The sequence below is a fragment of the Hyla sarda genome, chromosome 5 (assembly GCF_029499605.1).
Source record: "Hyla sarda isolate aHylSar1 chromosome 5, aHylSar1.hap1, whole genome shotgun sequence".
NCBI lineage: Eukaryota > Metazoa > Chordata > Amphibia > Anura > Hylidae > Hyla > Hyla sarda.
Genome location: NC_079193.1, coordinates 73074107 through 73098118, shown reverse-complemented (window position 1 = coordinate 73098118; position 24012 = coordinate 73074107). Strand labels below are relative to the sequence as shown.

The following is a 24012-nucleotide window of genomic DNA, read 5'->3' as shown; positions in this document are numbered from 1 at the left end:
GAGCAGCATGACGTCATGGCTCCACCCCTTGTGACATCACGGTCCGCTCCCTTAATGCAAGTCTATGGCAGGGGGCGTGAAAACCGCCACGCTCCCTCCCATAGACTTGTATTGAGGGGCGGGCCGTTATGTCACGAGGGGGCGGAGCCGTGACGTAACGATGCTCCGGGCCCCGTATTGCCCGTCATTACGCACGGAGCGAGTCTCCTCTGTGCAGTAATGATAGTGCGGTGCCCCAGCTGAGATCCCAGGGGTCCCCAGCAGCGGGACCCCGGTGATCTGACATCTCATCCCCTATCCTTTGGATAGGGGATAAGATGTCTAGGGGCGGAGTACCCCTTTAAGGTGAAAATAGGTACCCAAGGGGTTAAAATTGTCATCTTCTGACCCCTATAACTTTATTTTTCCAGATATGGGCATATGGGGATTACATTTTAGTTTTGCTTTTATCGGTACCATTTTTGTTTTGATGGGACCTTCTGATTGCTTTTTACAGTTTTTTCTTTTTTTTGTGTATACAAAATGACCAAAAGTACGCAATTTTAGACTTTGGTATTTTTTACGTATACGCCATTGACTGTGCAGTTTAATTAATGTTATATTTTTATAGTTTGGACATTTATGCATGCGGCGATACCACATATGTTTATTTTTTATAATGTTTACATATTTTTTATATGGAATTTGAGAAAAGGGGGGGTGATTTAAACTTTTAGTATGGAAGGGGTTGGTTCACATTTTTTTTTTTTTTTTTTTTTATACCTTTTTTTTGTGATTGCATACACTGTTGAATGCTATGCCATAGCATAGCATTGATCTGTGTTATCTGTGCTCGATTACTCCAGCCTGCAGAGCCTGACTGTAGCATCGAGGAAGAGATCGGACGGTGAGGAGGCAGGTAAGGGCCCTCCCGCCATCCTCTAAGCTTATAGGGACACCGCGGTTTCACCACAGTGGTCCCAATCAGCTCTGCTGAGCTGCCGGGAATGCCTTTTTTGTCAGAACCTATAGGGTTAAAAGGTTCTGACAGGTTCTTTGTTTGCTTTTGTTGCCAGGTTACGTCTAGCTGGTCAGCTGACCACTTGATGAGAGCACCTGTGAGTTGCCCATTTAACCTGGCAGTTGGCTCTCAGTCAGCACCTGTGAAAGAGTCTTTTTACTCCATTAGCTAGCGTGTATTCCCTGTTTTCCTGTATAACCCGACATCTTTGACTTTTGGCTTTCATCTCGATTTCTCTCTGATATTAGCGACTTGGTGCTTTGACTTCTCCTGGCTTTGACGCGTTTAGTTGACTCTGGACTATTTTGTGTGAGTGTGTAGTCGTATTTTGTTAGTCTGTCTGTTATCTCACTGTTCCTGGACCTAGTCAGTGTCATTGTAGTTTATTATTTTGACAATTACGCCCCTCACATATACAGGAAGGGACTGTCTTCCTGGTTACGGACCTGTCGTTTAGGGCAGGTACGTAAGTAGGCAGGGATAGGAGAGTGGGCGAGATTAATGTGCACTCCTTCCCTGCCCATACGTGACATTTTTAAAGGCCAAAAAAAATTCTGCATTTGCTGTCATGTCATGAAGCTATGTTTGCTCTGGTGGAGAAAATGCAGTCTTACTCAGCTGGTCCAGGACTTAGCTGAGAGACTTCAGCAGCTCGAGTCATCTCAGTCTCAATCAGGTTAAATCGAGACTTTGACTCAGAGGCTGCAGGACCAGGAACAACTAATCCAGGGCTTGCAGGCCAGAATGCTGGAGGTTGAGTCTGCCCATACCCAGGTTTCATCTGTTCATGTTTCAGCTCCTGTGGAGCCACAAGTTAACCTCCCAGATCATTTTTCCAGTAACCGGAAGGTGTTCAAGACTTTTTGTGAAAATTGTAAACTTTACTTTCGCTTAAGACCCTACTCCTCTGGGTCTGAGGCCTAAAGAGTGGGGATTATAATGTGCCTTTTGCTTTAATGCACCCCCTGTGGACTCTAAATTGAAATTTATGATGGATTGGGAGGGGTATTTACACACCACCCTTACTCTATAGCAGTGGAGGGAGTGTTGTGCCACTTTGGGAAGGGGGAGCTGGCAGATCTCACTATCGGAAACCTCCGTAAACATTCTGCACAGGACATACAGAGTACCAGTATTGCTTCATAGTATATATCCTGAAATCTCCCCACTTTGTTTTAGGGGTTGTGGAGCAAGGGGGACTCTGTATCATATATGGTGGAGTTGTCCTGTGGTTACGGAATTCTGGAATAGGGTTACGGATCTCCTCATATCGATCCTCCCTGGTAGGGTACTCCGTGCACCTGTATATTACCTCTTAGGTCATAAACCCTCAAGGATGCCATATCGCTCATTTAAATTGTTCCAGCATATATTGCTTGCCGCTCGCATTCATATTGCTTCTCAATGGAGGAAACCTGATCTGCTATTTACTAGAGTTGTGGGGAGGATCAACACAATAATGTTGAATGAGAAGCTTTCTGCCATCAGAGAGGATAGGACCGAGCAATTTAACTTGATGTGGGACCCTTGGTTCACTTCACCACATTGCCCGCCTATAGCTCATAGCTTTTCCCTATATTAACCTTTTCAATTTGGGGGGGGGGGGATGGGAGTTGATGCGGGAGTTATAAACCTGTATATTGTACACTGTTAGTCGTGAATGACGTTCTGACAATTGACCATACCATGCCGAGAAGTTTTATTGTGCTGTCCCGATCCTTCATTATTGTATTGTAATTGGATTCTTCATTGTACAATTGTGTCCATTCCTGATGTGGTTGTTTTGATGGTTGGTTTCCGGACCAGTTCTACTTTTAATTTGCCTTCGGAACTTTTTCATTATATAAATAAAGCTTCACTGTTTGATGATTATAACATGCCTTTTGCAAGGAGGCCCTCAAGAGTGGGTTTTTTCCCTAAGTCCTGATGCCCGTGAGTTGTCCTCAGTGGATTCTGGTTTGGGACTTTTGTATTCAGAACCTGATAGCTGCGTATGCTGAGTCCCAGTTGCGCATGTTAAGACAGGGACGCAGACCTGTGGAAGAATACTGTACAGACTTTAGAAAATGGTGCGTAGCCTCTAAGTGGAACACCCCAGAGTTAATTTGTCAGTTCAGACTGGGATTATCTGATACACTAAAGGACATGCTTGTTACTTATCCCTCTCCTGATACCCTTGACCAAGCTATGACGTTAGCAGTGTGCTTGGACAGATGTCCGTGAGAACGCAAACGGGAGTCTTCTTCTTCCCATACTTCATCTTCTTTTCCTGACTCCTCTCCTGTCTCTGTTCTTCAACCTGTGCCTGAGGATGAACCTATGCAGATAGGGTCCATCTGAACCCCAGAACAGCGCAGGAGATTTCGTCAAGTCAACGGATTGGCCCTGATTTACTAAGAGCGGAGTGTTTATTCTGCAGTGATTTCAATATCGCTTGTCTTTTTTTTAGGCTTATTTACTATTCTGTCGCACATGTCAGTTATTTTTTTGTTGCACGTTTTTTTGTGTCGCACTAGTCAATTGTGTCGCACAAACTCCGAGCTAAAGAAATTAGCTGTGTGAGTCAAAATGGTTTAGACTTGTTTGTTTAAAAATGTTTCCATGAATGAAAAGTATTCATATGTCATAATTTTTCAAACATTACAAAAATTATCCTTGTTTATCAGCTCGGAGGTTAATATTGCAAATGTGTTAAAAAGAAAAAAAAATATATAAACATTAACTATCACAAAAGCATTCAATGACTGTGAGGACACCAATGAGTGGAGTGATTTGGAGGATGAGGATATAGATGAGTACATTGATGGTCCATCTGTATCCAAGTCAAGACCTCTTTACTCTCAGGATGTGAAGGGTCCGGTGGCCTCTCCTAAAAGGGGGGGGGGGGTACTGTCAGAACCTATAGGGTTAAAAGGTTCTGACAGGTTCTTTTTTTGCTCTTGTGGCCAGGTAACACCTAGCTGTTGTCACGATTCGGCAGGCTGGAGGTGGATCCTCTGTGTCAGAGAGGGATTGGCGTGGACCGTGTCGGTGGACCGGTTCTAAGTAGCTACTGGTTTTCACCAGAGCCCGCCGCAAAGCGGGATGGTCTTGCAGCGGCGGTAGCAACCAGGTCGTATCCACCGGCAACGGCTCAACCTCTCTGACTGCTGACATAGACATGGTACAAGGGATAAGGCAAGAGCAAGGTCGGACGTAGCAGAAGGTCAGGGCAGGCAGCAAGGATCGTAGTCAGGGGCAACGGCAGGAGGTCTGGAACACAGGCTAGGAACACTCAAGGAAAGGCTTTCTCTGGCACAAGGGCAACAAGATCCGGCAAGGGAGTGCAGGGGAAGTGAGGTATAAATAGGGAGTGCACAGGTGGAAACTAATCAGGGAGATTGGGCCAGGCACCATCTTTGGTGCACTGGCCCCTTAAATTGCAGAGACCCGGCGCGCGCGCGCCCTAAGGAGCGGGGCCGCGCGCACAGGGACAACACAGACGGGGAACGGGTCAGGTACGGGAGCCGAGATGCGCATCGCGAGCGGGTGCGTCTTGCTTCGCGAATCGCATCCCGGCTGGGAGCAATATCGCAGCGCACCCGGTCAGCAGGTCTTGACCGGAGCGCTGCGAATAAGAGAACACTGCGAGCGCTTCGGGGAGGAGCGGGGACCCGGAGCGCTCGGCGTAACAGTACCCCCCCCCCCCCCTTGGGTCTCCCCCTCTTCTTGGAGCCTGAGAACCTGAGGATAAGACTTTTGTCCAGGTTGTTGTCCTCAGGTTCCCAAGATCTCTCCTCTGGGTACTTAACTACAAAGGGTCCAAGATAACGTGGTCCCAGATTAAAACTTGGGACACGGAAGCGGATATACTTGGTGGAGAGCCACACAAAAACAGGAGGAGTTCTTTTTTTTTTCGGCAAGCTTCTTCACCCGGGATGAGGCTAGTATGATGGATTTTAGAGTCTTTTTCCAGACGGTGGCGAAGCCCCGGGAAACCTCATCAACAGCGGGCACACAAGAAGGAGTGGGAGTGGGGAGGGAGGGAAGAGGGTAAAGCTTGGCACGGGGCAGAGTGTTAACAGGACGGGGGCTGTGAGGAGGAGACACAGCATAGTCCAGATAGGCCTTGGGGAGACCAGGTAAAAGAGGGGACACAGAGGTTTGACTGACGGGACTGGGAGCAGACGTGAGGCATTTTCTGTGGCAAGAAGCACCCCAGCTCTTGATCTCCCCGGTGGTCCAGACAAGGGTAGAGGAGTGGCGTTGGAGCCATGGCAGACCGAGGAGGACTTCAGAGGAGCATTTGGGCAAAACAAAAAGTTAAATTTTTTCGAGATGCAGTTCCATGCTCAAGAGCAGGGGTTCTGTGCGGTAACGCACAGTGCAGTATAGAAGTAAATCTTTCTTTCTGCGGCGAGTCCTCTCTTCAGGGGTCAGGCGAGACCGATCCACTTGCATAGCCTCCTCGGCGGAAGGCACAGGGGGTGATTGCAAAGGATACTGTGAGAGAGGTGCTCCGAGCGGTGTGGCCCATGACAGGGCCTTCCCAGGCAGGAGACCACAGCAGAGTCTAGAGTTCCCATCAAATTTGTCCGGCAGGGACAAGCGGGGGTTAGGAGCGGCCGGTCGCTGCGGAGGAGTTGCAGGAGCCGGCGGAGGAGATGGTTGTTGCTGTTGCAGCTGCTGTGTCTGTGACTGAAGTTGCTGTATCTGCGGCAGCAGCTGCTGTATCTGTTGCTGTGTCACGGTGGTCAAGTATGACAGCTGGTGATTTCGTTGGGTGATCATTAGGGATTGCTGGGCGATCACCGTGGAAATGTCGGCAAGACTTGACAGCGGCACCTCAGCGGAATCCATGGCCGGATCTACTGTCACGATTCGGCAGGCTGGAAGTCGATCCTCTATGTCAGAGAGGGATTGGCGTGGACCGTGTCGGTGGACCGGTTCTAAGTAGCTACTGGTTTTCACCAGAGCCCGCCGCAAAGCGGGATGGTCTTGCAGCGGCCGTAGCAACCAGGTCGTATCCACCGGCAACGGCTCAACCTCTCTGACTGCTGAGATAGGCATGGTACAAGGGATAAGGCAAGAGCAAGGTCGGATGTAGCAGAAGGTCAGGGCAGGCAGCAAGGATCGTAGTCAGGGGCAACGGCAGGAGGTCTGGAACACAGGCTAGGAAAATTCGAGGAAAGGCTTTCTCTGGCACAAGGGCAACAAGATCCGGCAAGGGAGTGCAGGGGAAGTGAGGTATAAATAGGGAGTGCACAGGTGGAAACTAATCAGGGAGATTGGGCCAGGCACCATCATTGGTGCACTGGCCCTTTAAATTGCAGAGACCCGGCGCGCGCGCGCCCTAAGGAGCGGGGCCGCGCGCACAGGGACAACACAGACGGGGAACGGGTCAGGTACGGGAGTCGAGATGCGCATCGCGAGCGGGCGCGTCCCGCATCGCGAATCACATCCCGGCTGGGAGCAATATCGCAGCGCACCCGGTCAGCAGGTCTTGACCGGAGCGCTGCGAATAAGAGAACGCTGCGAGCGCTTCGGGGAGGAGCGGGGACCCGGAGCGCTCGGCGTAACAGTACCCCCCCCCCCCCCCCTTGGGTCTCCCCCTCTTCTTGGAGCCTGAGAACCTGAGGATAAGACTTTTGTCCAGGATGTTGTCCTCAGGTTCCCAAGATCTCTCCTCTGGGCACTTAACTACAAAGGGTCCAAAATAACGTGGTCCCAGATTAAAACTGGGGACACGGAAGCGGATATACTTGGTGGAGAGCCACACAAAAACAGGAGGAGTTCTTTTTTTTTCGGCAAGCTTCTTCACCCGGGATGAGGCTAGTATGAGGGATTTTAGAGTCTTTTTCCAGACGGTGGCGAAGCCCCGGGAAACCTCATCAACAGCGGGCACACAAGAAGGAGTGGGGAGGGAGGGAAGAGGGTAAAGCTTGGCACGGGGCAGAGTGTTAACAGGGGCCTGTGAGGAGGAGACACAGCATAGTCCAGATAGGCCTTGGGGAGACCAGGTAAAGGAGGAGACACAGAGGTTTGACTGACGGGACTGGGAGCAGACGTGAGGCATTTTCTGTGGCAAGAAGCACCCCAGCTCTTGATCTCCCCGGTGGTCCAGACAAGAGTAGGAGCGGGGACCCGGAGCGCTCGGCGTAACAGCTGTCCAGCTGACCGCTTGATGAGAGCACCTGTGAGTTGCCTATTTAACCTGGCAGTTGGCTCTCAGTCAGCGCCTGTGAAAGAGTCTTTTTGCTCCAGTAGCTAGCGTGTATTCCCTGTTTCTCCTGTATAACCCAGCATATTTGACTTTTGGCTTTCATCTCGACTACTCTCTGATATTAGCGACTTGGTACTTTGACTTCTCCTGGCTTTGACGGGGTTAGTTGACTCTGGACTATTGTGTGAGTGTGTAGTCGAATTTTGTTAGTCTGTCTGTTATCGCACTCTTCCCGGACCTAGTCAGTGTGATTGTAGTTTATTATTTTGACAATTACGCCCCTCACGTATACAAGAAGGGACTGCAAACCCGTGGTCCAGCCATACACCGGTAGTCCACAACACATGCACAAACATCAATAGTACCAACACACACACTTTTTATGCAGCCAGGACTAAACATCTCCTGGTCCTGTGCAGCCTGGAGCCCCTTTTTCTCTGTTCCCACTGCTGAGCTACATACAGCAGCAGGGTAGGGGCCCAGCTGCTACTCTCTACTTCTTTCTGCATATGGCAGCTGTCCTTTTCCGCCAACACTACATGAGCTGACTGACCTCCATACTGCTGATGAATACAATCTGTTCTCAGGCAGATTGCTGCCTCTGCAGACAGAAAGGGGTAGCAGCGATGTGCCATTTTTTTGTAATTTAGTGGGTGCCCATGACAGCAGTACTGCCCTGATGGTGTCTGCAACTGCGCCATTTAAGAGGTTTATGACAGGAGCCGCTCCTGACAGCTAGCTGATCATCACCCCCCACAATGTAAATACAAGGAGGGGGGCTGTTTTCCCTAGCGTCTGCTGAAGCCCACCATGCTGGCCACTTGGTTATCTGCTATTACGGTTATGGTTTTTAAAAATATAACCCCTTATAGACACAGCCCATTAATTTTAGCATTTTCGCCATACAAATTCCAGACCCATATGAGGGCTTGTTTTTTGCACGACCAATTGTACTTTGTAAAGAAACATTTTATTTTACCAACAAATGTACGGCACAACCAAAAAAATTATTATTTGTAGGCAGAAATTGAAAAGAAAATGTTATATTTTGCAACCTTTGCGGAGTTTTACATGCTTTTACAAAAAGTCTATCTTTTTGGATAAAATAAGTAAGTTTAAAGTTGCCCTATTCGTACCCCCTATAACTTTCTTCAGTTTTGGAAAATTTTTCTGCTAACGTTAAAATAATTGGTAGGACATTTCTGCATGCATAGATACCAAATATGTTTGTTTTACTTTTTTGTTGTACCAAAAAGCGATCAAAAAGTCCATTCAAAACAATAATAGGCAAAAAATTTGCTCTCATACAGCTCTGCATACGGAGAATTAAAAAAACTTCTAGTGGGTCAGAATAGGGCAATTTAAAGGGATACTCTGGTGGAAAGCAATTTTTTTCATACAAACTGGTGCCAGAAAGTTAAACAGATATGTAAATTAACAGTGTGAATTCGGGTAGAAATACAGACATGGTGCACATCTACAATCTTGTATAATGATCTGATTGCTTCTCAGCATAATATCAAAAACTAACAGGTTGTTAGTATACATTTTTGATCAAAAAGTACAAGCCCACTCGCCACGTCAAGGCCACCTATTGAGAGTGGGTCCCTAACGTCCCTAGCATAAAATGGCGCAGCACCGAGCGGCGACCACCACCGCCGCGACACCAATGTCCACAGGGGGGAACGACCCACCGGCAGAGCGGCCCCAATGCCACTCAAACCAGTCTATGGGCCGCACCTCCCCGCAGACACGGCGCCACGGCAGCAACGGACACCGCACAGCACCACACCAGTGTGAACAAGGTGTAATGGCTCACTTACCATGCTCTCCCAGTCAGACTGGGAGGCTGCTAGGAAAGAAATGACCCATGTGTAGCTAACTACTACTTATATAGGGTTGGGCTGAGGGGGTGGGGAAGAGTGCAGACAACATGTTCAAAAAAAAAAAAAAAAGAGGGGATAGAAATCACAGTGTGAATTCGGGTAGAAATACAGACATGGTGCACATCTACAATCTTGTATAATGATCTGATTGCTTCTCAGCATAATATCAAAAACTAACAGGTTGTTAGTATACATTTTTGATCAAAAAGTACAAGCCCACTCGCCACGTCAAGGCCACCTATTGAGAGTGGGTCCCTAACGTCCCTAGCATAAAATGGCGCAGCACCGAGCGGCGACCACCACCGCCGCGACACCAATGCCCACAGGGGGGAACGACCCACCGGCAGAGCGGCCCCAATGCCACTCAAACCAGTCTATGGGCCACACCTCCCCGCAGACACGGCGCCACGGCAGCAACGGACACCGCACAGCACCACACCAGTGTGAACAAGGTGTAATGGCTCACTTACCATGCTCTCTCAGTCAGACTGGGAGGCTGCTAGGAAAGAAATGACCCATGTGTAGCTAACTACTACTTATATAGGGTTGGGCTGAGGGGGTGGGGAAGAGTGCAGACAACATGTTAAAAAAAAAAAAAAAAAAGAGGGGATAGAAATCACAGTGTGAATTCGGGTAGAAATACAGACATGGTGCACATCTACAATCTTGTATAATGATCTGATTGCTTCTCAGCATAATATCAAAAACTAACAGGTTGTTAGTATACATTTTTGATCAAAAAGTACAAGCCCACTCGCAACGTCAAGGCCACCTATTGAGAGTGGGTCCCTAACGTCCCTAGCATAAAATGGCGCAGCACCGAGCGGCGACCACCACCGCCGCGACACCAATGCCCACAGGGGGGAACGACCCACTGGCAGAGCGGCCCCAATGCCACTCAAACCAGTCTATGGGCCGCACCTCCCCGCAGACACGGCGCCACGGCAGCAACGGACACCGCACAGCACCACACCAGTGTGAACAAGGTGTAATGGCTCACTTACCATGCTCTCCCAGTCAGACTGGGAGGCTGCTAGGAAAGAAATGACCCATGTGTAGCTAACTACTACTTATATAGGGTTGGGCTGAGGGGGTGGGGAAGAGTGCAGACAACATGTCTGTTTTTCTACCCGAATTCACATTGTGATTTCTATCCCCTCTTTTTTTTTTTTTTTTTTTTTTTTTTTTTTTTTTTTTGTTTGAACATGTTGTCTGCACTCTTCCCCACCCCCTCAGCCCAACCCTATATAAGTAGTAGTTAGCTACACATGGGTCATTTCTTTCATAGCAGCCTCCCAGTCTGACTGGGAGAGCATGGTAAGTGAGCCATTACACCTTGTTCACACTGGTGTGGTGCTGTGTGGTGTCCGTTGCTGCCGTGGCGCCGTGTCTGCGGGGAGGTGCGGCCCATAGACTGGTTTGAGTGGCATTGGGGCCGCTCTGCCGGTGGGTCGTTCCCCCCTGTGGGCATTGGTGTCGCGGCGGTGGTGGTCGCCGCTCGGTGCTGCGCCATTTTATGCTAGGGACGTTAGGGACCCACTCTCAATAGGTGGCCTTGACGTGGCGAGTGGGCTTGTACTTTTTGATCAAAATGTATACTAACAACCTGTTAGTTTTTGATATTATGCTGAGAAGCAATCAGATCATTATACAAGATTGTAGATGTGCACCATGTCTGTTTTTCTACCCGAATTCACATTGTGATTTCTATCCCCTCTTTTTTTTTTTTTGTTTGAACATGTTGTCTGCACTCTTCCCCACCCCCTCAGCCCAACCCTATATAAGTAGTAGTTAGCTACACATGGGTCATTTCTTTCCTAGCAGCCTCCCAGTCTGACTGGGAGAGCATGGTAAGTGAGCCATTACACCTTGTTCACACTGGTGTGGTGCTGTGCAGCGTCTGTTGCTGCCGTGGCGCCGTGTCTGCGGGGAGGTGCGGCCCATAGACTGGTTTGAGTGGCATTGGGGCCGCTCTGCCGGTGGGTCGTTCCCCCCTGTGGGCATTGGTGTCGCGGCGGTGGTGGTCGCCGCTCGGTGCTGCGCCATTTTATGCTAGGGACGTTAGGGACCCACTCTGGATAGGTGGCCTTGACGTGGCGAGTGGGCTTGTACTTTTTGATCAAAATGTATACTAACAACCTGTTAGTTTTTGATATTATGCTGAGAAGCAATCAGATCATTATACAAGATTGTAGATGTGCACCATGTCTGTTTTTCTACCCGAATTCAGATATGTAAATTACTTCTATTAAAAATCTTAATCCTTCCAGTACTTATCAGCTACTGTATGCTCCACAGGAAATGTTATAGTTATTTTCTGTCTGACAACAGTGTCTCTGCTGACACCTCAGTTTGTGTCAGGAACTTTCCAGAGTAGGAGCAAATCCCCATGGCAAACTTCTCCTTCTCCTGACAGTTACTGACATTACAACTACTCAACTTCCTCTGTAGGATAAGCAGCTGATAAGAACTGGAAGAATTAAGACTTTTTAATAGAGGTAATTTACAAATCTGTTTAACTTTTCTGTTTAACTTTCTGGAGCCATTTGATATAAAAAAAAACTAAATAGTTTTCCACTGAATACAGCATACTTATGTTCTTTAAAAGAAAAAAAAAAAGTAAAAATAGTAAAATAAAAAATAAAACTGATATAACTTGGGTATCACTGTAATCCTATTGAACTACACTATAAAGATAATGTCATTTTTATCATAAAGTGCACTGCATAAATAAGAGGACACCCATACCCTACCCCCCCCCACACACACACACACACAAAAAATACAAAAATTACAAAATTGCATATTCTTTTCAATTTTGCTCACCAATATTATAATTCTACCTTGTGGTAGAATAACTGATGTCATTACAATACACAATCGGTCCCGCATAAAACAAGCCTCTTCTGAGTCTGTATATCAAATGATAAAAGTTATGAGAGTATAAATCGCTTTGTTCTTATGTGTATCTGTTGTCGTCCATATGCCTTAGGCTAAAATATATGGCAGCAATGATCCAACACTGATTTCTACTACAAGTTACACTAGTTTCTTATATTAATTTACAATAAATGTGTCATGCTGTGGGTGACCACGCCCCCAACCTCCAAGTCCCGCCCACCGACTAGCGCAAAACAGAGAGATGAATGATGTCACGGACTTATGACAGTTGGTACAATCTCCTGAGTCCTGAGCAGTAAACCTGATCCATCGTGTGTGAGGACAAGACCGAGTATGTGCAGCTGTAGGGGGAGCCATCTTCATACTGCGCTGTGGGCGGACCATGCTGCACCAGGTGCCAAAGTGACACCTCTAGGGAACTTCCAAACTCCTGGACCGGGAGGAGGACCGGTGTCCTCACCATCCGCCAGCCCGGATCCTGACAGGCGCAACTGCCTTTTAATAGAGTGATAGCTCTTATGAGCAGGGAGTCCACCGTGCAGTGAAGCGGTACATCGGTTTAGAGTGTACACTCTGAGGAATGGCACAACTGCCTTTCAATAGATTGTAAGCTCTTAGCACCAGTGTGTCCACTGTACAATAGAGCAGTGTGTCTGCTGGATAGACTGTACACTCTCAGAAGTTGCATTACTGCTTTTCAATAGAGCTTAAGCTCTAAGGAGCAGTGCTTCCACAGTGCAATAGAGTTGTGTGTCTGCTTTACAGTAAAGTGGTGTGTCTTCTAGATAGAATTTACACCCTAGGAGTTGTGTGACTGTGTGTCAATAAAGCATAGCAGCAGTGTGTCTACTGTGCGAAAGGCGGTGGGACGGCTGGTTAGATAGAACACTTTCAAAAGTGCCTCACCTGAAGGTCATCGGATAAAAAGCTCTTAGGAGCAGTGTGTTCACTATGCAAAAGATCGGTGGGTCTGCTCTATAAAGTGTATATTCTCAGGAGTGGCGCAACTGCCTTTCAGTAGAGGGTTAGCTTCTAGGAGCAATGTGTCCACTGTGTAGTATAGGGGTGTCTGCTAAATAAAATGTACACTCTCAGGAGTGGTACAACTGCATTTAAATAGAGCAATAGCTCTTAGGAGCAGTGTGCTGTAGATCAATATGTCTGCTGTTTAGAATGTACACCCTTAGGAGTGGTGCAGCTAGCTTTTAATAGAGCATAAGCTCTGATGAGTGTGTCCAATGTGCAGTATAGTGGGGTATCTGCTGGATAGAATGTACACTCTCCTTAATAGTGCAAGTGCCTTTCCATAGAGCATAAGCTTTTAGAAGCAGGCAGATAGGGGATAAGATGTTTTTGCCCGGAATACCCCTTTAATGTATAGAGGCCTTTTTAAGAATAAATATAACATTTTTTTTACAAAAATAAAAGAAGCATTCTGATTGGTTGCTATTCATAACTGCCCCACTTTTCCTTTCCACAAGGTTTGATCATTCTCCCCCAATGTATCAATTGTGCAATAAAGCGATGTGCCTTTGGGGTAAAATGTACACTCCCAAAAGTGGCTTATCTACTGTTCATCGGAGCAAACCTTCTTAGTGTGCTTGCTAGACAATAGAGCGGTGTGTCTGCTGGATAGAACATTTTCTCTCTGAAACATCTACTGCCGTTTCATAGATTGCAAACTTGTTCCATGCAACACAAGCAGTGTGTCTTGTGTTGCATGGAATTTTTGGCTGTCAGAAATGGTGCAGCTGCTTCTAAATAGAGCAGTAATTGAATTGTATAAAAGAGTTGTGTGCTTGCTGTTTTTTAGAATGAAGCTTTGCAACCGGTGTTCAGTAGAAGGTTAGTTGTTAGGAGTAGGCGTCTGCCTGTTGTGCCTGATGGCATAGACTCTCAGGTGCGGCACATATGATGTACATTAAAGCGTAAGCTTTTAGTCGCTTAGCAGGTGTTTCATATTAGATTGTAAGCTCTTTGGAGCAGAATGTATATGACGTATTTTTTACTCTTCAGCTGAAAATTTCATACATATATACAAGCAATAGGCAGCAGGTTAGTTGTGATCCAGGGAGATATCCGATCGCCACACATGGGGTCAGGAAATAATTTTTTTTCCTCCTTATTTATTAAACGCCAGTAATATTTCATTATAATGTTGCATATTGCTATTTTAATAAATTTAAAAAAATATATCATGTGTTGTGTGTTTCTGTGTCCATCCCCGTCTCGGAAGCCCGGCGGTTTCTGAAACTGCAGACGCAGCTATGCATAGAATGCGGGCTGCTGCAGTGAGATTACGGGAGTCCCCAGCGGCGGGCCCCCCGCGATCAGACATCTTATCCCCTATCTTTTGGATAGGGGATAAGATGTTTTTGCCCGGAATACCCCTTACATTTTTTTTTTTGAAATGTGAAATTGCTCAGGTCTTTGCTATCTTATAAGTTGACAAATATGTTCATATACAAGGTCGTCACAAGCCGGATACATTACATGGTGGTTTAGTGTGGAAATAAAAGCTATGTCAGCAATATGAGGATTGAATTGCTTTTATGGCTTTTATTTGCACCCATACCAACCTGATACATTGCATAGCACACATTGGTTGTCACAGTCTTTGGGGCCCGGACCCCGCCCAAGTAAAATTTCTGGGTGCACCCTGGCAAATACATGACCATTTTTTACATTTAAGGTTGAAATCCTCTTTCACAGAAGGGAACAATTTATTAAAGTCTCCCATAAAAGAATCAAATATTACAAATTTTTCTGATGTGTCATATTAAATAACATTTTTTTTTTATTTATTTTTTTCTGAAAATACTTTCTGGTCCACTTATTGAACAGTTTGGTATTACAAATATAAACAGTTTCAGGATCTAATATGCCATTTAAAAATAGTTTTCTGGAATTATATATAAGAGGTTTATGAAAAAATAAACTGTCTTCATTACAAGTTAATAGGTATTTGATGCAGAAAAGCAGCAGTGAGCAACACGAGGCCTATGGTGTATGGGGAAGTCAATAGCTTCTTTACGAGACAGTTTAAAGAAGGACTCCGGTCATTACATATTGTTGTATGAATTAATCCTCTATATGACACCAGTTACTATCCGAATTTAGATTGGAATTGGAATTAAATTGGAATTTCCTATAGCAGACCATAGACAACACAACACACTTCCTGAAGTTACCACCATTGGTTCAGATGAATTTATCGTAATTTCATGTAACCAGGAGAGATAACATCAGCTGGTAACAATAAAATATTGGCAAAAAATAGGCACACATTATACTTCTTCCTAAAAGAAAAAATATCAAGCATTCTTTCTTATATATCAGTAGATCCTGGTGTTTGTGGGATCTTTTGATAAAATCTAATGTCTGTTGCTACAGTGACTTAAAAACTTTTTTAAATGTCAAGTAAAATCTGGAAATGAATACAATTATTTATTCCTCAGAAGAGGTGACAGCAAAGACAATTCATGATACTATACATAAGAATCTAATGGCTCCATCCATAGATGTTAGACATTTTTTAGCTCTTCCTTCTGGCATTAAAAAACACAATTGTTTATGAGGCCTTTTAACCCCTTAAAGGGGTACTCTGCTGCTCAGTGTTTGGATCAAACTGTTCTGAACGCTGGAGCCAGGAGCTTGTGACTTTATAGCCCCACCCCCTCATGATGTCATGCCCTGCACCCTCAATGCAAGCCTATGGGAAGGGGCGTGACAGGCATCAGGCCCCCTTCCATAGACTTACATTGAGGGGGTGTGGCGTGACATCGTGAGGGGGCTATGACATCATGAGCTCCCGCCGCCGGCTTCAGCGTCGGAACAGTTTGTACCCCTGCTCTGGTACATGAAGTGACCACAGGAGCTGCAATCACTTCATGCATGGCGGGCCCGGATGCTCAAAGCATCGATGATGCTGATGCCCACTATTAACCCTTCAGATGCCATGATCAATCCATAAAACATAACGGGGCTTAGTCAGACTCATCAGACTACCTGTGGTGGCTGGAGGTCCCCTGCTCTTCTGCAGTCTGCAGAGAAGTAGATTGCAGATAATACTGATCAGTGCTATGCGTATGCATAGCACTGAACGGTATTAGCAATCGAGTGATTGCTATAAATGGTGCCCTGTAGTGGAATAAAAATGTAAGGTGTGTAAAAAAATAAAAAATGTGAAGTGAATAAGTCCCCCCTGCAATAACAATTAAAATCTCCCCTTTTCTCATTTAACAAAAAAAAGGGTTAAAAAAGAAAAGAAACATATTTGGTATTACCGTGTGTGTGTGATTATGATTACAGTTGTTTTTTAACTTCTGGTCTTCTAAGAGTCATGTTATTTTTATTTTATTTTTATTACATTTGAGGGCTTGTTTTCTGTGTTACCAACTGTACTTTATAATCATAATCACACACGGTAATACCAAATATGTTTCTTTTCTTTCTTTTTTTAAACTTTTTTGTTAAGTTAAGACCATTGAAAAGTGTTTTCTTTTAACTCCTCTTTCTAATTAACAATAGGGTCACAAATGCCACATTTTGCTGCTGCATATTTTCCTACCCATTGAAGTCAATGGGTAGCAAAATCAGATGCAGAAAATATGCAGCAAAATACGGCTCATCTGACCCTACCCTAAAAGAAACCCGTCACATTTAACATGCATGTATGAACAGTAGAACTTTTAAAACATTTATATTCCTGCTGATCCTGAGCCTAGGACTCCAGAGGGCAGACCTACATAGTGAGTGACACCCTTCCTTGTATAAGTGTACACAGGCAGTTAAAGTGTACCTGTCAGCCCACAAAAAAATTTTTTTACTACCTAATCCTGACCATATACATCTAATTTTTATGCCTCTATCACCTAAATGCACTATAAAAATACCTATTTTTATTAGCTCACAGTGTTAGAAATCCTCTCAGAGTATGGGGTTTGTCCTTCTTGTGGTGGTGGGAGGTGATTGATGTGTCTGCTCATACAGCCTTGTCCACAAGTCATCTCTTGTCCATGACTCATTGGACAAGCCTCATGCTGCTGCAGGACTGGTTAGTGTCCTAGTAGGTATGAGAACCCCTAGTGGTGGGATTTTCAGGAGCCATTTTCTTTATTAAATATTCAAAATAATTTAAGCAACCATATTGAAAGGTCTTTCATTTTCATCAGTAACAAAATATAAAAGTTTTTTGGACCTGCAGTGCCCATTTAACGGTCAATTATTGGGTAGTGGATTCCTAAACGGAGGATAAGCAGAGATGTAGCCATTACTACCCATTGATTGACAATTATACAAGCATTCTATTGGATTTTTTACCATAGAAATATACATCTATCTGTTTAGCTCCTCCTGCTCTATAACAGGATGTCAGATATGTTTACATATTCAATGTGACAGGTTCCCTCTATAAGAGGTTTGGTTTAAGGGGTGACAGATCTTGCTTTTGCTGTTAACAATTTAATGTCTAGCCACTCTATAGCAAAACTCTAGCCCTTATGAACTGTCTAGATAGTAATGAGACAATGACTGTGGGAAAATGTTTCGCTAATAGGACCTACTGAACCTGGAAGAAGTACAATGCAACTTCCAGACACTGGCAGAGTCTTCAAGGCACAGCTGTTGCTCATCGCTGCTTTACAGGCACCAATAGCATTTGATCATTACGACTTTAATTCAAAACATACTATAGTTTGGGATGTAAAAGTTCTTGGGTCTGGTGGGTCCCATCCTTCCTACGGATCTGGGATATTGCTCAACAGATCTTCAATGAATTATTGCAGTATGTTGATGATACAATATGTTTTCCTTCAGTGGTGTTTAAGAAGCCGCAGAAATGTATATCCCCAGAGCTGATCTTCTTGGCCTCTTGAGGAATGCAAGCAGTACAGACATGGATGTCTTTGAGGGCTCTTTTATGCATTTTAGAATCCTTCATTTGGTTTACATTTTCTACAGTGATAAGAAAAAAAATTAAATACTATGACTAACAAAAGGATGCCTTAAAAGTTCCTCAGCCGTAGGCCTTCTTTTTTCTTCCACAAATATTTGTTTCATGAAGTCCCTACAAGAGTCTGAAACACTGTCCGGAAGCTTTGGTTTTGTTGGTTGAGTAGCAATTTTGAAAATGGCGGCCATTGCTTCATACTCTGCCCATGGGGGTTTTTCTGTGAGCATTTCCACAACTGTGCAAGCTACACTCCTTTAATATAGAAAGGGAAACAATTATTAGTCTAAATCATCCAAATTTGTTAATGAAAAAGGCATCTAAATAATAATAATAATAATAAAATCGGCAACTTTGCAAATAGTATTGCTGTTATACTGCTATCCATCTTTCCTTTTTTCTTCTTGCCAACCTACCAAATGTAAATAGGAGACAAATGAAGGGGAGTAAGACAGCAGGTGAATGCTTGATAACAAACACTTGGTCTACAATGGAGATGTAGTATGAAAATTTGTAAGACATTTTCAATCAAGTTTTTTTGCATAGATTTGCATCAGGACAGTACACACAGAGCGAAAACTTCATCTGTACAGAGGCTGGACCAACAGCTACCTTGAGATGACCTGACCTTCCAGATTTAGCCATTAGGTATCCCAGGCCACTTCTGCACCTTAGGGTAGGAAGAGGTGCAGAAGTGCCCTGGGAGTGGTAAACCTAGGGTGCCGTAACTCACTAGGAGTGCCATCGTAGCATGCACTTCACTTTCATCCTTTCAAGCCCACACATCTAGCTTTATAACCTCCTTGGGTGCTGATAGCTATAATTGGCCAGATGTCCGGGCTGTGTTACACAACACACATCTCCTTTATTTAATTTTATTGTCAGTATGTGTTCACTTTTTAACATGCGATTGTCCACTAGGATACAGTATGATGCCCTTTTGGGATGTCCCTCCTGGAGGTTTGGGGGAGGCGTGTGTGGCCATCAGATTCCTCACCTCCATGCAACCATGGGTCCCCATTTTTAGAGGGGTGCCAACCAGTTGTTGTGCTCCTTGGTTGATACTTGGGCAGCAGCCCAAGTTGGTGTTGGATGCAATTATGGTCCTCCTTAACTTCCGCAAAGGAGGGGCCACGATCCTGGACACTTGCAGATGCCTTTTTGGCCCAGAGGGGAAGGGAAGGTTTGTGGGAGTCCCTCTACTTTATGAAAATAGCTTGCTATAGACCGCAACCTTGTGTAATTTTTTTGTGTAACATGTTTGCACTTTTTAATGCACTTTGGTGATAGCGCACTGCCTCGGCTAATTAAAAAAAGAGCAGGATCATTTGACTTCTGAGACCAGTGACTTGCTGCAGTGTCCTACACAGTAGAGTGACATTACTGGGGCACTTCTGCCAAGAGCAGTCTAGAGAACCACCTATCGCTGCCTCATGATCAATTTTGCTAAAAGCCAAAATGACCTCTTGACATATCATAGATCAGAAGATCAGATAAGGGGGTCCATGAGTATGTACCCCCAGCTCCTCTCTTTAAGCAAGGAAGGACACTCTATAATGTAAGATATCAGAGGAGGTCCGAGCTCACTGAATCTCTCTAATCTTCTGATATATCTTTAGAAAGTCATAACATTACTTCTTGGTGGATTTGCTTTTTACAACAAAAAGGGAAAGTACAGTGCTAGTAAAGTACAGTAAGCTTTCCATAGATAGGCAGTTGGACCGTAATGGTAGGAGATGTCGGCGCTGGATGAAGGAACCAGGAGGAGTGCAGCATAAAATCAAGGCAGGTTTATTGGATGCAACGCGTTTCGCTGCGCATGCGCAGTGAAACGCGTTGCATCCAATAAACCTGCCTTGATTTTATGCTGCACTCCTCCTGGTTCCTTCATCCAGCGCCGACATCTCCTACCATTACGGTCCAACTGCCTATCTATCGTTTCTAAGGAGGGCTGCGGATGAGGACACATTTACTTTCAGGCGCTTCCCATTGTTGTGTGGGAACACATGGGCCTGACCTGCTGATCCCGCACATGGAGCGCCTTCTGTTTTTCTTTTAGATTACATAAGCTTTCCATGACTTCTAAACACAACACAAATTATTCTAATCAGTAATTCAGTATTTATTAGTTCTTTTTTTCCCCTTTCAACCAGTCATCAATGTTATCTTGAGATACATACTAGCTTGTGTCTTATGAAGTTTTAGTTGGCATTTACACTTATTTGTTTTTTTTTTGTATTTATGCTTTTTTGGTCAGACATGGGGTCTGTCTATATAAATACATTTGACGTGAGCACTTCTGCTGTGCGGACACGCTGTTCCTATTTATGAGCCCAATTCTCACATTGCTTTAATAAATCTCTCATCAGGAATTTATCTGCAATACCTACCACACATCCGCTTTCCTCCCATATCCTTCTCCACTGATCACCTCCGGACTCATCCAGTATGGGGTCCCGGTCACAGATTTAATTCCGGTTCCAGACATACAGATGGTCTGGATACGTTTGCTGGCCCCAAAGTCACCAAGTTTTACGTTCCCAGCTGAGTCTCTTAAAATGTTGGCACCTGCAAACAATGGATAAAACATCTGTATTATAAATTGTGCTGAAGATAATCCAGTCTCTTGCATTGTTTTATGCAAGTACATGCTTTGGAAATCCAGGAAACAACCAGGCAAGATGCCATAGTTCAGAGCTCAGTGAGACAGAATGTTATCTCCTGAACTCAGCTTTCCTGTGGTATCTCTCACTTCTTGTCTGCAACGGCTTCTTGTATCTCATTACATTTCTACACTAACTCCAAATCTGCATCAGGTTATAGAGAAGATTATAGCAGAATTACATGTTAATTTATGGTAGTTGTTAGTACTTGTATATTAGGGCATTGCTTGTGATTTACCAGAACTGTTCCCTTGATGAACAAAACCAATGTGATAAAAGAGCAGAAACACGGTGGGGAAATTTATTGCCTATTAGAATAATACAGGCTGCCAATCTGCTAATAAAAATCAGTACGGACAGAGGATGGCCGTGATTTACCAGCCCCAAGTAGTACCTATTAGGGATCGACCGATTATCGGTATGGCCGATATTATCGGCCGATAATCACAATTTTGGGCATTATCGGTATCAGCAATTACCTTGCCGATAAGCCTATAATGACCCGCCCCCCGCACCGCCCCCCGCACCGCGACCGCCCCCCCCCGACCCGCCACACCGCGACCTAACCACCCCCACATCAATGATCTGCAGCGGTGTCGCAGGGGGATAAATAGCCGATAGATAGCTTATACCGATATCCCGGTATAAGTTATCGGCCCTAACCTCCCCAGTTTATCGGTATCGGCTCTAAAAAAAGATATCGGTCGATCCCTAGTACCTATGATCGGGTATAACACTTTATAAGCATTCTACATGATCACTAGAAGTGGACCTGCTGGAACCACTGGATTACCAGGACTTTTTTCTCTGTCATTGTAAGTATAATCCAAAACTGAATAAAAACTCACCCTTAATATCTCTATGTACAATCATATTGCTATGCAAGTATGAAACTCCTTGAAGAATCTGTCGCGTATATCGCCGGGTAACATTCTCTGTCAGTGCACCATATGATTTTAGTTGATCCTTAATAGAACCCTAAAGAAGAACAAAAGAACGATAGCTGTAAACATCATATAAAATCTGCAACTGTCAAAAGATTTATAGAAAAAGAACATTTCAGATTTTTTATGTTCTAGCCCTAGTTTTGGACTATATCTTTCGATGCACTCTGTACAAGGAATCTGGTCACTACAGACAGCAGTGTCCTCAGCATCCTGTTTATTCTTTCGGATTTGACTAATAAATACAAACATTACAGTTTTATGGAGTAGTGGTTTAGTAATTGTTTTATGGAAAATACACTGCTCAAAAAAATAAAGGGAGCACTTAAACAACACAATGTAACTCCAAGTCAATGACACTTCTGTGAAATCACACTGTCCACTCAGGAAGAACACTGATTGACAATCAATTTCACATGCTGTTGTGCAAATGGAACAGACAACAGGGGGAAATTATAGGCAATTAGCAAGACACCCCTAATAAAGGAGTGGTTCTGTAGGTGGTGACCACAGACCACCTCTCAGTTCCTATGCCTTTTGGCTGATGTTTTGGTCACTTTTGAATGCTGGCGGTGCTTTCACTCTAGTGGTAGCATGAGATGGAGTTTACAACCCACACAAGTGGCTCAGGTAGTGCAGCTCATCCAGGATGGTACATCAATGTGAGCTGTGGCAAGGTTTCTTGTGTTTGTCAGCGTAGTGTCCAGAACACGGAGGCGCTACCAAGAGACAAGCCAGTACATCAGGAGACGTGGATGAGGCCGTAGGAGGGCAACAACCCAGAAGCAGGACTGCTACCTCCGCCTTTGTGAAAGGAGGAGCACTGCCAGAGCCCATGAGGGTGGTATGGGGGCCCAACATCCACAGGCGGGGGTTGTGGTTACAGCCCAACACCGTGCAGAACGTTTGGCGAATGGCAAATTCACCACTGGCGCCCTGTGCTCTTCTTAGATGAAAGCAGGTTCACATTGAGCACGTGTGACAGACGTGACAGAGTCTGTAGATGCCGTGGAGAGTGTTCTGCTGCCTGCAACATTCTCCATAATGACCAGTTTGGTGGTGGGTCAGTAATGGTGTTGGGTGGCATTTCTTTGGGGGGCCGCACAGCCCTCCATGTTCTTGCCAGAGGTAGCCTGACTGCCAGTAGGTACCGAGATGAGATCCTCAGACCCCTTGTGAGACCATATGCTGGTGCGGTTGGCCCTGGGTTCCTGCTAATGAAAGACAATGCTAGACCTCATGTGGCTGGAGTGTGCCAGCAGTTCCTGCAAGAGGAAGGCATTGATGCTATGGACTGGCTCGCCTTTTACCCAGACCTGAATCTGATTGAGCACATCTGGGACATCATGTCTCACTCCATCCACCAATGCCACGTTGCACCACAGACTGTCCAGGAGTTGGCGGATGCTTTAGTCCAGGTCTGGGAGGACATCCCTCAGGAGACCACCCAGCCATTGTAGGGAGGTCATACGGGCACATGGAGGCCACACACACTATTGAGCCTCATATTGACTTGTTTTAAGGACATTACATCAGAGTTGGATCAGCCTGTAGTGTGGTTTTCCACTTTGATTTTGAGTGTGACTCCATATCCAGACCTCCATGGGTTGATAAATTTGATTTCCATTGAAAATTTTTGTGTGATTTTGTTGTCAGCACATTCATCTATGTAAAGACGAAAGTATTTTATACGATTAGTTCATTCATTCAGATCTAGGATGTGTTATCTTAGTGTTCCCTTTATTTTTTTTTCAGCAGTGTACATGGCTTTGATGTGCAGCATGTGACCGACCCACTGGCAAGCTTCCATTTGAAATAGAAAAAGATTCCCCAACGTCCAATTATTACTTCTTAAATCACAAGAGCTGTCAGATGAACTAGCATACTAGCATTCAGTTGACAGCTAATAGATATGGCCAGCTTAAAGAGAAGCCGTTATCACGTTTTGTACCCCATAATTGTAAGCGCTGCGGAATCTGTAGGCGCAATATAAATAAATAAAATAAAATAAATAAATCACGTTCATGCTGCTTGAACTACGGGCAGCATGAAACATTGACAGGCTCCATTATTATGGTGTGTGATTCACTCTGAAACTCTGCAGCATTTCTCAGAAATCATAACACCAGCCGGGTAAAGTCCTCTGTCGACTGCTGTGATGACCCTGAGCCCTGTACCCAGCTGGTGGTATAAACAAGATTCCTCAGAAATGCTGCAATGCATACACCATTTGAATATGGAAGCATGTCCCTATTTCATGCTGCCTGTGGTTATGGAGGCATGTAAGTGATGACAGGTTCCCTTCAAGTAATTACAAACCACATAACATAGTTCAGTATTACAGCTACACAGTCTACAACTACTGAACCTTTTTGATGATACTCAAACAAGTCTTTAACTCTCCCCAATGTGGTCTTCAGCAGAGGGGACTAAACATCCCAGAAGCGTTAAACTGGCCCAACAGAG

The 24012-nt window shown here is 45.0% G+C and overlaps 1 protein-coding gene across 7 annotated transcripts in view; it reads right to left on the bottom strand.

Moving 5' to 3' along the window:
• Window positions 1-14754: 14754 nt before the first annotated feature.
• The window catches only part of LOC130273234 (mitogen-activated protein kinase kinase kinase 3-like), a 209900-nt gene continuing 200642 nt past the window's right edge, over window positions 14755-24012 (bottom strand). For all 7 annotated transcript variants that reach the window (XM_056519672.1, XM_056519670.1, XM_056519671.1 and 4 more), the window contains 3 exons: window positions 21451-21580; window positions 20330-20507; window positions 14755-18194 (listed from right to left, as the gene is read on the bottom strand). In XM_056519672.1, the coding sequence (XP_056375647.1) occupies window positions 17966-18194; window positions 20330-20507; window positions 21451-21580 (537 nt within the window). In that variant the 3' untranslated portion in view covers window positions 14755-17965. The remainder of the gene's footprint in view (window positions 18195-20329; window positions 20508-21450; window positions 21581-24012) is intronic.